The sequence below is a fragment of the Jaculus jaculus genome, chromosome 7 (genome assembly GCF_020740685.1).
Source record: "Jaculus jaculus isolate mJacJac1 chromosome 7, mJacJac1.mat.Y.cur, whole genome shotgun sequence".
NCBI classification, from domain to species: domain Eukaryota; kingdom Metazoa; phylum Chordata; class Mammalia; order Rodentia; family Dipodidae; genus Jaculus; species Jaculus jaculus.
This window is the reverse complement of record NC_059108.1, coordinates 37,550,350-37,565,677: the sequence shown is the minus strand read 5'-3', so window position 1 is coordinate 37,565,677 and position 15,328 is coordinate 37,550,350. Positions and strand designations below refer to the sequence as shown.

At 45.4% G+C, this 15,328-nt stretch overlaps 1 protein-coding gene across 1 annotated transcript in view; it reads left to right on the top strand.

Moving 5' to 3' along the window:
* LOC101610720 overlaps positions 1-15,328 on the top strand; it is a 212,631-nt gene that overhangs the window by 166,957 nt on the left and 30,346 nt on the right. The window contains exon 38 of the mRNA XM_045155548.1: positions 13,098-13,207. Within this exon, the coding sequence (XP_045011483.1) occupies positions 13,098-13,207 (110 nt within the window). The remainder of the gene's footprint in view (positions 1-13,097; positions 13,208-15,328) is intronic.

Here is a 15,328-nt window from a genome sequence, read left to right as displayed (position 1 = left end):
ATTGTGGGGGGGGGAGGGAATTACCATGGGATTTTTTTTTATAATCATGGAAAATGCTAATAAAAAATTTTAAAAAAGATACATATATAAGCTAGGCTTGGTGGCTCACACCTGTAAGCTCAGCACCGAGAGGCTGGAGGAGGAGGCGTGCTAAGAACGTGAGGCCAGGGCTGGAGAGTTTGCTTAGCAGTTAAGCGCTTGCCTGTGAAGCCTAAGAACCCCGGTTCGAGGCTCGGTTCCCCAGGTCCCACGTTAGCCAGATGCACAAGGGGGCGCACGCGTCTGGAGTTCGTTTGCAGAGGCTGGAAGCCCTGGCGCGCCCATTCTCTCTCTCTTCCTCTATCTGTCTTTCTCTCTGTGTCTGTCGCTCTCAAATAAATAAAAATGAAAATAAATATTAAAAAAAAAAAAAAGAACGTGAGGCCACTCTGTGCTACGTAGTAAATTCCAGGCGAGCCTGGTTGACTCAGTGACACTCAGACTCAAAAACATACCCACAGAGCTGGGGAAGTGGCTCGGCAGCTGAGAGCCCTTCTTGCCTAAGCATGATGGCCCTTGGGTCAGAGACCACCATGTTCGACTCCCAAGCACTCATGTCCAAAGCTGCACATGGCCGCAGGCATCTGTAACCAGCTCCGGGTTGCGGGTGAGACCCTGCCTCAAGGAAACACGAGCATGAACAGTAAGATGGAAGCCTCGTGTCTTCCTCTGGCCTGGGCATGCGCGTGGGGTATGCATCACACGCCACATACACACATGCATACAAAAAAAATTAATAATAATAACAAAACTCACACTGCAGTAATTCCAAGGGCTGGAGAGGTAGGGCAGTGGTAGCGAATTTGCCTAGCATACCTGAGGCCCTGGGTTCAATGCCCAGCACTAGAGAAGCAAACAAATAACGTTAAAAATTCTTGGGCTGGAGAGATGGCTTAGCCGTTAAGCTCTTGCCTGTGGAGCCTAAGCACCCCGGTTCGAGGCTCAATTCCCCAGGACCCACATTAGCCAGATGCACAAGGGGGTGCACGTGTCTGGAGTTCGTTTGCAGTGGCTGAAAGCCCTGGCGCACCCATTCTCTCTCTCACTCTCTCTTTCTATCTGCCTTTCTCTCTCTGTCGCTCTCAAATAAACAAATTTTAAAAAATAACTTGCTAAAAAAAAATTCCTTAGAGGGCTGGAGGGGTGGCTTAATGGTTAAGGCACATGCCTGTGAACCCTATGGGCCCAGGTTCAATTCTCCAGATCCCACATAAGCCAGATGCACATGATGGCGCATGCATCTGGAGTTCATTTACAGTGGCTAGAGACCCTGGCACGCCCATTCTCACTCTCTCCCTCTCTGTCTCTAATAAATAAATAAAAAATAAAAATTTTAAAATTCTTTTTAATTAATTGATTAGTTAACCCTTGACCTAGAAAAAGAGATGCTACTAAATCTTAGTGTATTTCTTTTCACATAAAAGGCCCTGTAGGGCTGGGGAGAGGGTTTAGTGAGAGATCTCAGGGCACAGGTGTGAGACCCTAAGTTCAATCACCCCAGTACTCATGTAAAAACCCAACTGCAGCTGCCCGCACATGCCCAGAACCCCAGTGCTGAGGTGGCGAGGGGGGGGATGGAGATCAGAGGGTCACTGGGGCACCACGGGAGCTGCAGGTTTGGGGAAAGACCCTGTCTCAAAGGAATAAGGTAGAAACCCAATAAAGAAGAACACCTGATGTATTCTCTGGCCTCTGCAGATACCAAATGCACACGCATACAGACCACACACACACACACACACACACACACACACCCCAAAAATAAAAATTTTAAATTTAGAAACAATTTTTAAAGCTTCTATTTTATTTTATTTACTTACTTGAGAGAGACAGGTAGAGAGAGAAAGAATGGGCACGCCAGGGCCTCCAGCCAATGCAAATGAACTGCAGAGGCTCGCACCATCCTGTGCATCTGGCTTTACACGGGTCCCCTGGAATCAACCCTGGGTCCTTTGGCTTTGCAGGCAAGTGCCTTAACTGCTAAGCCATCTCTCCAGCCCTAAAGCTTTGGGTTTTTGTTTGTTTGTTTGTTTGTTTGTTTGTTTCAAAGCAGTCTCACTCTATAACTCAGGCTGACTTCAAACTCACAATCCTCCTATTTCAGCTTCCTGAGTGTTGAGTGACTGGATCATGGGAGGGGCATGAGTGTGAATGAGGCTCTCCTCTGCCCTTTGTTTCCTTGCCACACCCGAAGGCGTGTCAGAGCACACCCACCAACAGTGGAAGAACGGACGCCCTTTCTACCTCAGTGCTCACAGATGAACTGTGTGAAGAGGTCTTAATTTTCAATTTTTTAAAAATTTATTTATAAGCATAGGGGAGAAAGAAAGAGAGAGAGAGAGAGAGAGAGAGAGAATGACTAAGCCAGGGCCTCTTGCCACTGCCCACGAACACCAGGTTTATGTGCCACTTTGTGTATCTGGCTTTATGTGGGCACTGGGGAATCGAACCTGGTTTGTTAGGCTTTGCAAGCAAGCAACTTAAGCACTGAGCCATCTCTCCAGCCCTAAGAGCTGTAAGTCTTAATTATTGGGGTTTTTTTTCTAAAAAATTATTTATTTGTTTGCAAGGAAAGAAAGAGAGGGAGGGAGAGAGAGAATGGGCACACAAGGGTCTTCACCTGCTGCAAACAAACTCCAGGTGCACACACCACCTTGTGCATCTGGCTTTATGTGGGTATTGGGCATTCAAATCTGGGTTGTTAGGTTTCACAGGCAGTTACCTTAACTGCTGAGCCATCTCTCCAGCCCAATTATTGTTTTTTGCTTTTGTTTTTGTTTTTGTTGTTTGAGGTAGTGTCTCACTGTAGCCCAGTCTGACCTGGAATTCACTATATAGTCTCAGGGTAGCCTCCAACTCATAGCAACCCTCCTACCTCTGCCTCTGGAATGCTGGTATTAAAGGTGTGCACCACCACACCTGAGGAGGTCCTGTGTTTTCATTCTGCTGGGCTCTACAGATCACACAGACCCTACAAATATGTGCTCCTAACACCTCTACAGAAAAGGCTAGAACCTTGATGCTAGGGCAGAGCGGTCTAACTAGCAAAACAAATTAGGTTTTCCTTTTGAGACAAAGTCCATGCCCACTGGAATGTTAATTACAACCTCAGTCCTCACTTAAGACATTGCCTCTCCCCCACCCCCACTACCTGGGTAAGGACATGGCATTTTCTTGTGCTTCCAGTCACTAGGTTCCATAAACGGATCTTTGGGGAAAAGCTGACCGCTGTCTGTGGGACGTCTCCAAATGTCACCAGAGAGCTGGGTGTTATTGAGCTTCTGTTACGGAACACTTCACAAGACACAAAGCTCCCATTGTTTGGGCTAGTTGCTGCACCCAGATGTCTCCTTTCTGATTCTGGGCAGAGCACCCCTAAGCCCATGGCAGGTGCAACCACCTGGACCAGGGCTGTGGTTCTGAGACGCCCCGGGGGAGCAGAGAGGGCGCCTCGCTTTGAGGCTTGGAGGTGATGCTGTCTCTCTGGCTGGGCCTTCACAAGAGCCTCCCTGAAGCGGCCCCTTGGGGGATCAGGCAGAGGGGAGAGGTAGCTATTTATAACACTGGTCAGGTTGACATTACTGACCTCACAGTGGCCATTCCAGACCTTTGTTTGGATTCTCTACTTGCTAAACTTTTTAAATAAATGTTATCAGGGATGTGGCTCAAAGTGCTTGCCTGGCATGTGCAAGGCTCGGGGTTCAACTCTCAGCACTGCACAAAAAAATGAAACAAAATAAATGCCAATACGGGGTGGGGAGTTGTGGCTTTGGTTTTATCTCGGTTTTGCCAGTTAGTCTGCAGGATCAGACTCAGCAGGGGAGGTCTGCTGTGTTCCCCAATATAAGCAACTGCATTCCCACTGTGTGCTAGATGGTCTTTGAATACATTTCTTCCCTGTAGTCTGCGGGTTGGGAACCACTGAAGAAGGCGTTAAAAGCCTTGGAAACCCACCTACAGTTCATATAGCAGCCGGAAGTAGTTGTAGTGGGCAAAGCTTCCAGGCAGGGCAGCTTCCACAGAGATCAGCCTTTGAGTGCTTGCCTCGTATGCCTATCCCCAGAAACCACGTCAAAATGCCAGGCACAGTGGCACATGTTTATCATCCCAGTGCTGGGGAGGTGAGGACAGGATAGGAGGGTCCCTGGAGCTTGCTGGTCCTCAAGGGCTTTATGGACATTCTTTGTACTTCCCTGTGAACTTAAAACTGCTTTTAAAAATTCAGTTTATGGGGCTGGAAAGATGGCTTAGCGGTTTAAGGCAGTTGCCTGCAAAGCCAAAGGATGCTGGTTTGATTCTCCAGGACCCACGTAAGCTAGATGCACAAGGGGACACATGCATCTGGAGTTCATTTGCAGTGGCTGGAGGCCCTGGTGTGCCCATTCTCTCTCTCTCTCCCTCTTTTTCTCTCTCAAATAAATAAAATTTTTAAAAATTCAGTTTATGGCTTGTGGAGATGGCTTGGTGGTTAGAAGTGTTTGTTGTGCAAGCCTGATGAGGAGCTCAGCTCCCCTGAACCCACGCAGAGCCAGCTGTGGGGGCACATGGGACTGTAATCTCAGCATGCCTATGGCATTGGTGGCAGATTCAGGAGAATCCCAGAGCTTTTGGGCCAATTAGTCTGGTCTTCAGAGCAGCAAAAGACAGGAGAGAGTCTGTCTCAACCAAGGTGCAAGGTGAGACCCTGAGGTTGTCCTCTGACTTCCACAAACACCTCACGCACACCTGCACCCATGCACACATGTACGTCACACGCACAAAAATTCACTTTGCATGCTGGCCTTGATGCTCACCCATGTAATCCCAGCACTGCAGTCAGAAGCAGAAGGAACACAAGTTTGAGGCTTGCCTGGGTACATAAAGAATTCCAGGACAACCTGGCTATGAAGCCCTGACTCAAAAAAAAAAAAAAAAAAATTAAAAAAGAAAGAAAGAAAAAAAAAACACACAGAAAACAGCCAGGCATGGAGGCACCTGTCTTTAATCCCAGCACTCAGGAGGCAGAGGTAGGAGGACCACCACAAGTTCAAGGCCACCCTGAGACTACATAGTGAATACCAGGTCAGCCTGGGCTAGAGCAAAACCCTACCTTGAAAAAACAAAACAGAAACCCATGGGCTAGAGAGATGGCCTAGCAGTTAAGTCACTTGCCTGTGAAGTAAGGACCGAGGATCTATTACCCAGTACCCACGTAAACCAGAGGCATAAGATGGTACATGCATCTGGAGTTCATTTGCAATGGCTGGAGGCCCTGGCATACCCAGGCTCTCTCTCTGCCCCTCCCTCCCTCCCTCCCTCCCTCCCTCCCTCTCTCTCTCTCTCTCTCTCTCTCTCGCTCCCTCTCTCTTAAAAAATTAAAATATTTTTTAAAAACAGAAACTAAAGCCAGGTGTGGTGGCGCATGTCTTTAATCCTAGCACTTGGGAGGCAGAGGTAGAAGGATCACCATGAGTTTGAGGCCACCCTGAGACTACATAGTGAATTCCAGGCCAGCCTGAGCAGTCAGTGAGACCCTACCTCAAAAAAACAAAATAAGTAAATAAATAAACAGAAACTAAACAAACAAAATTCAGTTTTCTTGTGGGGAAAAAAAAGTTGGAAACTTTGGGAAAACTCAATAAAAGGCTAAAATATCAAATTAGTTATGGGACAGATGACTGAAAAGTATCAGGCAAAATTATACAAATGGTCAAAATTATGTCTCTGGGTTTTCATAGACTTTTAACTGTTCTCCCCTGAAACAACCCTAGGAATTGTAGGCCATGCACTTGAGAAATACATTTGTCAAAACAATATAGAACACCGAATGCACCCTTAATGCAGACCGTGTTAGATGATAGAAGATGCAAAACCCTAGCAACTGGCATATGCAAAGAAAAGGTCTAGTCACTGTGTTAGATGATTGGCAAATATTTGTAAGTTGATATACTTTTAAATTAAATAAAATATAGGTAGTGTCTATCATTTGTAAAGCATTCTCTGCTTCATATTTTACATTAGTTTTTTAAAATGTAGTTATTTTATTATTGACCACTTCCATAATTATAGACAATAAACCATGATAATTCCTTCCCTTCCCCCACTCTCCCATTCACAACTCCACTCCCCATCATATCCCCTCCCCTTCTCAATCAGTCTCTTTTATTTTGATGTCATCACCTTTTCCTCCTATTATACTGGTCTTGTGTAGGTAGTGCCAGGCACTGCAAGGTCATGGACATCTGGGCCATCTTGTGTCTGAAAATATGTGTTCTCTGCTTTAATTGGCTTCTCTCAACCAGTGCTGATTTTGGTTTTTTGTTTTTTCGGGGTTTTTTTGTCTGTGCTTTTTTATTTATTATTATTATTTTATTTTGGGGGGTTTTTCGAGGTAGGGTCTCGCTCTAGCCCAGGCTGACCTGGAATTCACTCTGTAGTCTCAGGGTGGCCTTGAACTCACGGTGATCCTCCTACCTCTGCCTCCCAAGTGCTGAGATTAAAGGCGTGCGCCACCATACCCGGCTTGTGCTTTTTTATTTTTGTGATAAGATCTCACTATGTAGACCAGGCTGGCCTCCAACTTTCAATCCTCCTGCCTCAGCCTTCTGAGTACTGAGGCCACAAACATTCTCCACTGTGCCTGGCTTATTTGTTTTATGTCAAAGTAAGTTAGGAAAATTTGGGGCAAATCCCATTTAAAACTTTCCTCTACATTATTACCCTGTTAGGCATTACTATCCTATCTAGGAAATGAGAAATACAGCAGTTTGACATTATGTGATTACAGGACCCTCTTCTTGGGAATAGTAATTATTTATTTAAGGGGTATTCTAGGGAACAGTTTAAAAAACACAGGTGTGCAAGGTACAGACTTAGCTTCATTCATGTTCAAACCTCCCCCTCAGCTGGGGCCCCTGGGGGTACAGTTCTGACTGGCATTTGTGTGTCTTCTGGTTTTACTTCTGTCTTAAGACCCAGGGCCACTCTGGCGCAGAGCACCAGTGATGCCAGTTCTGGGGAAGTTCAAAGCTTCAAGTCAAGGTGTCTTTCTCCAGTGGAGGAAGCTGGGCCAGGGTGCTGCTCAGACAGGGAGGGAAGAAAAGTGGTTTGACCAGCAGGAAATCAAATTTTCCCATAGTCAAAAGCTTGGGAATAGACTGAGAAGGAAGAGGGGAAAAAAATCTTAATTTAATCTGAGATGCTATCTCTACCCACCACCAAGCTTCAATCAAAACTTTTCCCCATGCCAGGCATGGTGGCACACGCCTTTAATCCCAGCACTCAGGAGGCAGAGGTAGAGGATCACCATGAGTTTGAGGCCACCCTGAGACTACATAGTGAATTCTAGGTCAGCCTGGACTAGGGTGAGACCCTACCTTGAAAATCAAAAAAAGAAGAACCCAACTTCCCCCTCCTTTCTGTTTGCCTCTTTCTCTCTCTCAAAAATGATAAATAAATTAAATATATTTTAAAAGTGCTGGAGAGATAGATAGCTTAGTGGTTAAGACACTTGCTTGCAAAGTCTAAGGACTGGCCCTGGATTCCTCAGTACCCAGATGTACAAAGTGGCACATGCATCTGGAGTGTGTTTGCAGTGGCTAGAGATCCTGATGTGCCCATTCTTTCTCTTTCTATCTGCATCTTTCTCTCTGTCTCTCAAATATATACATAAACTGCCCCCTCAGGTTAAAGAATCCATAGCCAGTCCGGGTGTGGTGGCACACACCTTTAATCCCAGCATTTGGGAGGCAGAGGTAGGTGGATCGCTATGAGTTCGAGGCCACCCTAGTCCAGGTCAGCCTGGACTAGAGTGAGACCCTACCTCGGGAAAAAAAAAAAAAAAAAAGAACCCACAGCCACACATGTACAGAGAGGCCAGCTCCTCTCTGCCAGGAATTCCTTGCATGAATCCCACTGTCCTCTGGCTCTTTAACTCCAACTTGTAGATTCCATGGCATGTCTGAACGGGTGAACTCCGGAGGAGGAGGGTGCTGGCGAAGTCTTCCCAGCCTCCGGGAAAATGCTTCCCCCTGGGCTGAGCACAGACTCGCTCAGTGACCACCTCCTATGTGATGTATGGAACAAAAGTCCTTCCTCATGGGGCTTCTCAGTGAGCCCAAAAATTGCCCCAGGGCACTCTGGGAAAGGTATCTAACTTGTTATCTGAAATGTTTCTGAAATATACATGAACTCTGTCCTCTCAAAGCTTAGACTAACAAAAGCCTCAAACATCTGAAAGATACATCAACTTCCAGACCCATGAACCCTGAGCTTTCCCACTTCAGCTAGGCCTGGACAGCAGCGACAAATCCATTCACCTTCATTTCCTAAAGGGAAAAAGATCAGCTTTGTTACGGAAAGCAGCGATTTTCAGAAGCAATGTGGAATCTGGTTTTCAAAACCAGCACTCCTCAGGCAACTGTGTAATCCGTGTAAATTCCGGAGCATCTGGCTAGGTCAAGTCTGTGTCTGAGCAGACTCGGTTGGAAACTTCCTGAATGTGGCTGAGGGTCCTGTCTGTGTTGTGAGTGAACTCTCAATTGAGATTAGAAGACAAGGGGGCCAGGAGTGGGCTGCCTGGCGCTGCTGATGGTGGGTAGCAACCCTAGGCTTGGCTCCTGCCCCTCAGCTACTGGCTCTTCTTTCCTTTTCTTTTTAAAAATATATTTTTAAATATTTTATTTTTACTTATTTATTTACTTGACAGAGAAAGAGGGGGAGAGAGAGAGAGAGAGAGAATGGGCGCATCAGGGCCTCCAGCCACTGCAGATGAATTCCAGACCCTTGTGCCCCCTTGTGCATCTGGCTAATGTGGGTCCTGAGGAATTGAATCTGGGTCCTTTGGCTTTGCAGGCAAATGCCTTAACTGCTAAGCCATCCCTCCAGCAGCTAAAAGTATTTTTATTAATTATGTATTTGCAAGCAGAAAGAGAGAGAGAAAGAAAGAGCACACCTGAGTCCCTTGCCATTGCAAATGAACTCCAGATGCCTGCCCCACTTTGTGCATCTGGCTTTATGGGGGTACTGAGGAATTGAACCCAGGCCAAGAGGCTTTGCAAGCAAGCGTCTTTAAGCACAGAGCCATATCCCCAGCCCAGGCTCTTCCTTTTTTTATATAATTTTATTTATTTATTTATTTATTTGACAGAGGGAGGGGGAGAGAGAGAGAATGGGCACACCAGGGCCTCCAGCCACTGCAAATGAACTCCAGATGCATACGCCCCCTTGTGCATCTGGCTAACGTGGGTCCTGGGGAATCGAACCAAGGTCCTTTGGCTTTGCAGGCAAATGCCTTAACCACTACGCCATTCCTCCAGCCCTAGCCCTGGCTCTTCTTTTCACAGCTCCTTAGGGATGTGCGGGATCCACTTTGTCCAGCTGGTCCTTACCAAGGTCATTAATGCACTTTGTGTGTGTTGTACATGCGTGTTGTATATTCATATTTGCGTGTGTTTGGGTACATGGGGGGAGGGTTACCTGTGCGGACAAAAGCCAATGTTGGTGCCTTCCTGGATAGTGCGCCACTTTACTTACTGAAGCAGGGTCTCTCCCTTGAACCCAGAGCTCACTGATTTGACCCCTCTCGCTAACCAGCTCTCCCTGGGGAATCTGTCTGTCCCCGTCTCCGCAGAGCTGGAAGGCGAGCATTTATCATGCTGGCTGACAAAGTTTTTATCCATCATTTCTCTGCCTGCATCCCACTTGATCACTAAACAGCAACTAATCCAGGCAGATAAGCAGCCTTTTTCTTGAGTTTTTCCCTTTCTTGTCTACGAAGACATCACACTTTCTTGTTTTTCTTCCTACTTTACTCTCTGGGCAGCCTGACCCCTCTGCTGGAACATTCAACACTGGAGGGGACTCCAGGGCCACCACGGTCTCTTCTCCGCCTTCCCTCTTTCTGTCGATGGCTCTGCCAAGGTGTGTACTGCAGTGTCCATCTTTTTTTGTGGGTGCTAGCTAGGGACCCCAACCCAGTCCTCATGCTTGTGTGGCCAGGGCTTTTCCCACCGAGCCAGCTCCCCTGCCTATATGACATCCTTGTGTTTTTCTAGTGATGCCATATATTTTAAATTCTGATTTCATTTTCAACACGATTCAAAACTCAAAATGATATAAAAATATACACTTAGAAGTCTTGTTGCCACCACTGACCTCTGTGCCTCCCGTTCTGTTACTTGTCTGTGGCCGCTCTCACCAGTTTCATGTATGAGTGTGTATATGTGCGCCTTGTTTGAGATAGGATCTTATGTAGTCCGGGCTGGCCTCAGGCACTCAATATAGCCAAGGCTGGCCGTAAACCCTTGATCTTCCTACCACCACCTCCATGTGCAGGGATCACAGACATGCACCACTATACTGGTCTCATTAGTTATTTTTTTTTTTTTTACTATTTTTCTTTTTCTTTTTATATATTTGAGCGAGAAAGAGGCAGAGAGAGAGAGAGAGCACGCAAATGGATGTGCCAGGGCTTCCAGCCACTGCAAACAAACTCCAGATGCATGGGCCACCTTGTGCATCTGGCTTACATGGGTCCTGGGGAATTGAACCTGGGTCCTTAGGCTTTGCAGGCAAGTGCCTTAACCACTGAGCCATCGCTTCAGCTCTCATTGGCTTTTTAACAATATTTTATTTTATTTATTTGAAAGAAAGAAATAGGCAGATAGAGAGTGACAGAGAGAGAATAGGCACATCAGTGACTCCAGCCACTGCAAACCAACTGCAAATGCATGTGCCACCTTGTGCATCTGGCTTACGTGGGTACTGGGGAATTGAACCCGGGTTCTTAGGTTTCACAGGCAAGCGCCTCAACCACTAAGCCATTGCTCCAGCCCTTATTAGCTTTGTTGTTATTGTTGTTGTTTGTTTGTTCGCTTGTTTTTCGAGATTGGGTCTTATTCCAGGTCTGGCTGACCTGGAATTCACTATGTAGTTTGAGGGTGGCCTTGAACTCATGGCAATCCTCCTACCTTATAGTTCTTATATAGTTCTTATTAGTTCTTATAGCAAATTTTTGCAGTGTCTCTGTGTATACCTTATTTCTCATTTGGTGACTTTACTGAACACCTGATATATTCTAGCCATTGTCACTTGCGCTGCTATGGAGACAAATTTCACTTTCATAAGCAAAAGTTCTTGTTCCCATGAGGTCCACACATTATAAGGTAGTAGACATGAAGCAATCGACAAAAGAAACAAGAAAGTAATAAAAACTGTGGTATATAGTGGTGGCTTGGAAGGCTAAGCAAGATGGTTACCATGAGAGTTTTAAGTCAGCCAGGGCTAATAATCCTGGCTACAGAGAAAGACATTGTCTCAAAGAAAAGGAGAGGCATGGAGAGATGGCTTAGTGGTTAATGTGCTTGCCTACAAAGCCAAAGGACCCAGGTTCAATTCCCCAGGACCCATGTAGGCCAGATGCACAAGGTGGTGCATGTGTCTGGAGTTCATTTGCAGTGTCTGGAGTTCATTTGCAGTGGCTAGAGTTAGCGCACCCATTCTCTCCCCCCCCCCCCCCTTCTCTCTCTCTCTTTCTTGAGTAAGAAAGAAAATAATGCAGTAAGAAGGAAGGTATTGTGAACAGGTTGGGACACATTGCAACTTAAAGCAGGGTGACTGGGGTAGACTTCATTGGCTTAGTGACATTTTGAGCAATTGTACAGGTGAGGGATTTAGTTCAAGCACCTCTGGGGATGAGCATTGCAGACAGAAGGAACAGAATGTTCCCCATATTTAAGAAGCCGCAACACCCCAGAGCAGCTGGAGTGGAGATTGCGATGGGCACGTAGATGGAGAAGAATGGCTTGGGGTTTCCAGGCTTTTGCTGCCATAAGCGATGTTACTCTGAATAACTTTGTGTGGGCCTCATCTCTTAGGCATCAGCTCTTCATTCATTAGACTCGAATTACTACTCAGCAGGAAGTCATCAATGAAAAGATGCCATGTAGGACCTATGATAACGGTTCCTTCAGGATTTTAGATATGGTAACAATGTTTGCTGGACTTCAGAAGTGCTTTTCCAAATCTTTTATTTATTTATTTATTTTGATTTTTATATTCTCTTTTTTATTATTATTGACAACTTCCATAATTATAGACAATAAACCATGATAATGCCTTTTCCCCTCACTTTCTCCTTCACAACTCCACTCTCCATTGTATCCCCTCCCTCTCTCAATCAGTCTCTCTTTTATTTTATTTTTTATTTTTTTAAAGTTCAAGTTTCTTTCTTTCATACCGAGTCAATACAGAGATGAAAGGCCAGGCACTGTCTTCCAGAATTTTCAACCTTTGGCAAGGCTATTATTTTATTTATTATTTATTTATGTTGGTTTTTCAAGGTAGGTTCTCCCTCTAGCCAAGGCTGACCTGGAATTTACTACATAGTCTCATGGTGGCCTCAAACTCACAGCAATCCTCCTACCTTTGCCTCCTGAGTGCTGGGATTAAAGGTGTGCACCACCATGCCCGGCTATATCTCTTTTATTTTGATGCCATCATCTTTTCCTCCTATTATGAACGTCTTACGTAGGTAGTGTCAGGCACTGCATGGTCATGAATATCCAGGCCATTTTGTGTCTGGAAGAGTGCATTGTAAGGAATCCTACCCTGCCTTTGGCTCTTACATTCTTTCCACCACCTGTTCTAGGATGGACCCTGAGCCTTAGAAGGTGTGACAGAGAATTTTTTTACATGAATTTTCAAAGTAAGATCTTGCTCTAGCCCAGGCTGACCTGAAATTTACTATGTAGTCTCAGGCTGGCCTCAAACGCATACTGGTCTTCCTACCTTGGCCTCCCAAGTGCTGGAATTAAAGGTGTGTGCCACCACCATGAGATTGCATAGTGAATTCCAGGACAGCTTGGACTAGAGTAAAGCCCTACCTCAAAAAATAAAATAAAATAAACCTCCCCATTCCATGTTCCAGAGGATCCTGGACTATCACCCCCCTTCCACCTCTTTGCTGGTTTCTGGCATTTGGAGATGACAGCATGTGATGCTGGTGATGTCTGAGAGCAGTGAGTTCATCGCTATTGATGATAGTGTTTTGTGACACTGTGCTGGTATATTCTTCCTAGATCTCTGGAAACACCGAGGAATGAAGGAAAATTTCTCAGTTGTAAGACCACAGATCGTTGAAAAGTTTATACAGAGATTAATGGAGAGCTGCCAGGATGGTGGCCCAGAGGTATGTATTCAAGTTAGTTGTTCTGGTTCTGTTTATAATATAAACCTAAACAAGAAGACAGTCATTAAACACATTTCCTAATGCTTGTCCAACCCACAAGAAAGGTGAATACTGCCGTTCACTCCCAAAGGCCACCGTGTGTTACCATTTAGTCCTGGAAAGGGCCATGTCTATCAATAGCTGAGTATTAGAAAATGCATGGTGGCTAATTGCAAATATAGACCATTTAAAAAAATTAACTTGGACCTTTTGATTTAATTTTATTTATTTATTTGAGAAAAGACAGAGAGAGAAAGAGGCAGGTAAAGAGAGAATGGGTGCACCAGGGCCTCCAGCTACTGCAAACTCCAAATGTATGTGTCACTTTGTGCATATGGCTTACATGGGTACTGGAGAATCAAACCTGGGTCTTTAGGCTTCACAGGCAAGTGCCTTAACCACTAAGCCATTTCTCCAGTCTTCTGATTTCTTATTGTTTTTTAAATTTTTATTTATTTATTTGCAAGGAGAGAGAGAGAGAGGTAGAAGAGAGACAGAGACAGAGAGAGAGAGAGAGGGAGAGAATGAGCATGCCAGGGTCTCTAGTCACTGCAAACAAACTCCAGATGCATGTGCCCTTTGTGTATCTGGCTTACATGGGTCCTGGGGAATTGAACCTAGGTCCTTTGACTTCACAGGCAAACACCTTAACCACTAAGCCATTTCTCCAGCCCCTGATTTGTTTTTTAAAAGCAACATTTCCTATTGTTGATTTGTTAGCATAATTTTTAAGGTGCTGGTGAGATGTCTCAACAGTTAAAGATGCTTTCTTGCAAAGCCTGCTAGCCTGGGATCAATTCCATGGTAACCATACAAAACTGGATTGTACTTGGCATGGTGGCACCCGCCTTTGATCCTAGTACTCAGGATGACCCACACAAGATAAATCATTTTTTTTAATATTTATTTTTCTTTATTTATTACAGACAGAGAAAGGGAGAGAGAGAGACAGAGAATGAGAATGGGCACATGAGGGCCTTCCTAGCCACTGCAAACGAGCTCCAGACGTGTATGCCACCATGTGCATCTGGCTCATGTGGGACATGGAGAATCAAACCTGGGTCCTTAGGCTTTGTAGGCATGTGCCTTAACCTGTAAGCCATCTCTCCAGCCCAAGATAAATACTTTTCAAAAATTTTTAAAGGAAAATTAAAAGGAGCCTGTAACACTACTAACCAAAAATTTTTTTAAGTATTTTATTTATTTATGTATTTGTGAGAGGGACAGAAAGAGGCAGACACACACAGAAAGAGAATGGACACTCCAGGGCCTCCACCACGCAGATGCACACATACTTGCTTAGCATTTAGCTCCGCACAGCCATGGTCCTGTGTGCTGGTAAGGGTGATGAGAACAGGGCCTGCTCAGAAGTGGCTGAATCACAGAGCCCGGGGCTCCCCTTCAGAAGGAAAGGCATTCTGACACTTCTACAACTTGATGAGTCTTGAGCACACCTGCCAAGTAAAATGAACCAGGCAAGAACGTACAAATACATGATTCCACCTTCATCAGGTACCTAGAGTAGTCATATTCAGAGACAAAAAAAAGTAAGATGGAAGCTGGGCATGGTGGTGCATGCCTTTCATCCCAGCACTTGGGAGGCAGAGGTAGGAGAATTGCCATGAGTTCGAGGCCACCCTGAGACTACGTAGTGAATTCCAGGTCAGCCTGGGCTAGAGTGAGACCCTGCCTCAAAAAAAAAAAAAAAGTAAGCTGGTGGGTTCCAGGGCTTGAGGACAGGAAAGTGGAGTTGGTGTTTAGGGGTGCAGCATTTCAGCTTTGCAAGATGAGATCTGTGGGTGGCCATGGTGACAGTCACACAATGAAGTGAATGGACTTAATGCTGCACTGAGGACAGTAAACATGGCAAGTTTTATGCTGCATCTGTTTTGTCATAGTAAAAACAAGTGACATTTTCATGGTTTAACTTCTGCCTTACCCCATCACTGGAGATGTTTGGGTTTATTGTTTTATTTTTTTTTTATGTTAGATAGGATCTCACTATGTAGCCCAGGCTAGCCTCCAACTCACCATCCTTCTGCCTTCACCTCCCTAGTGTTGGAATTACAGGTGTGTGTTGGC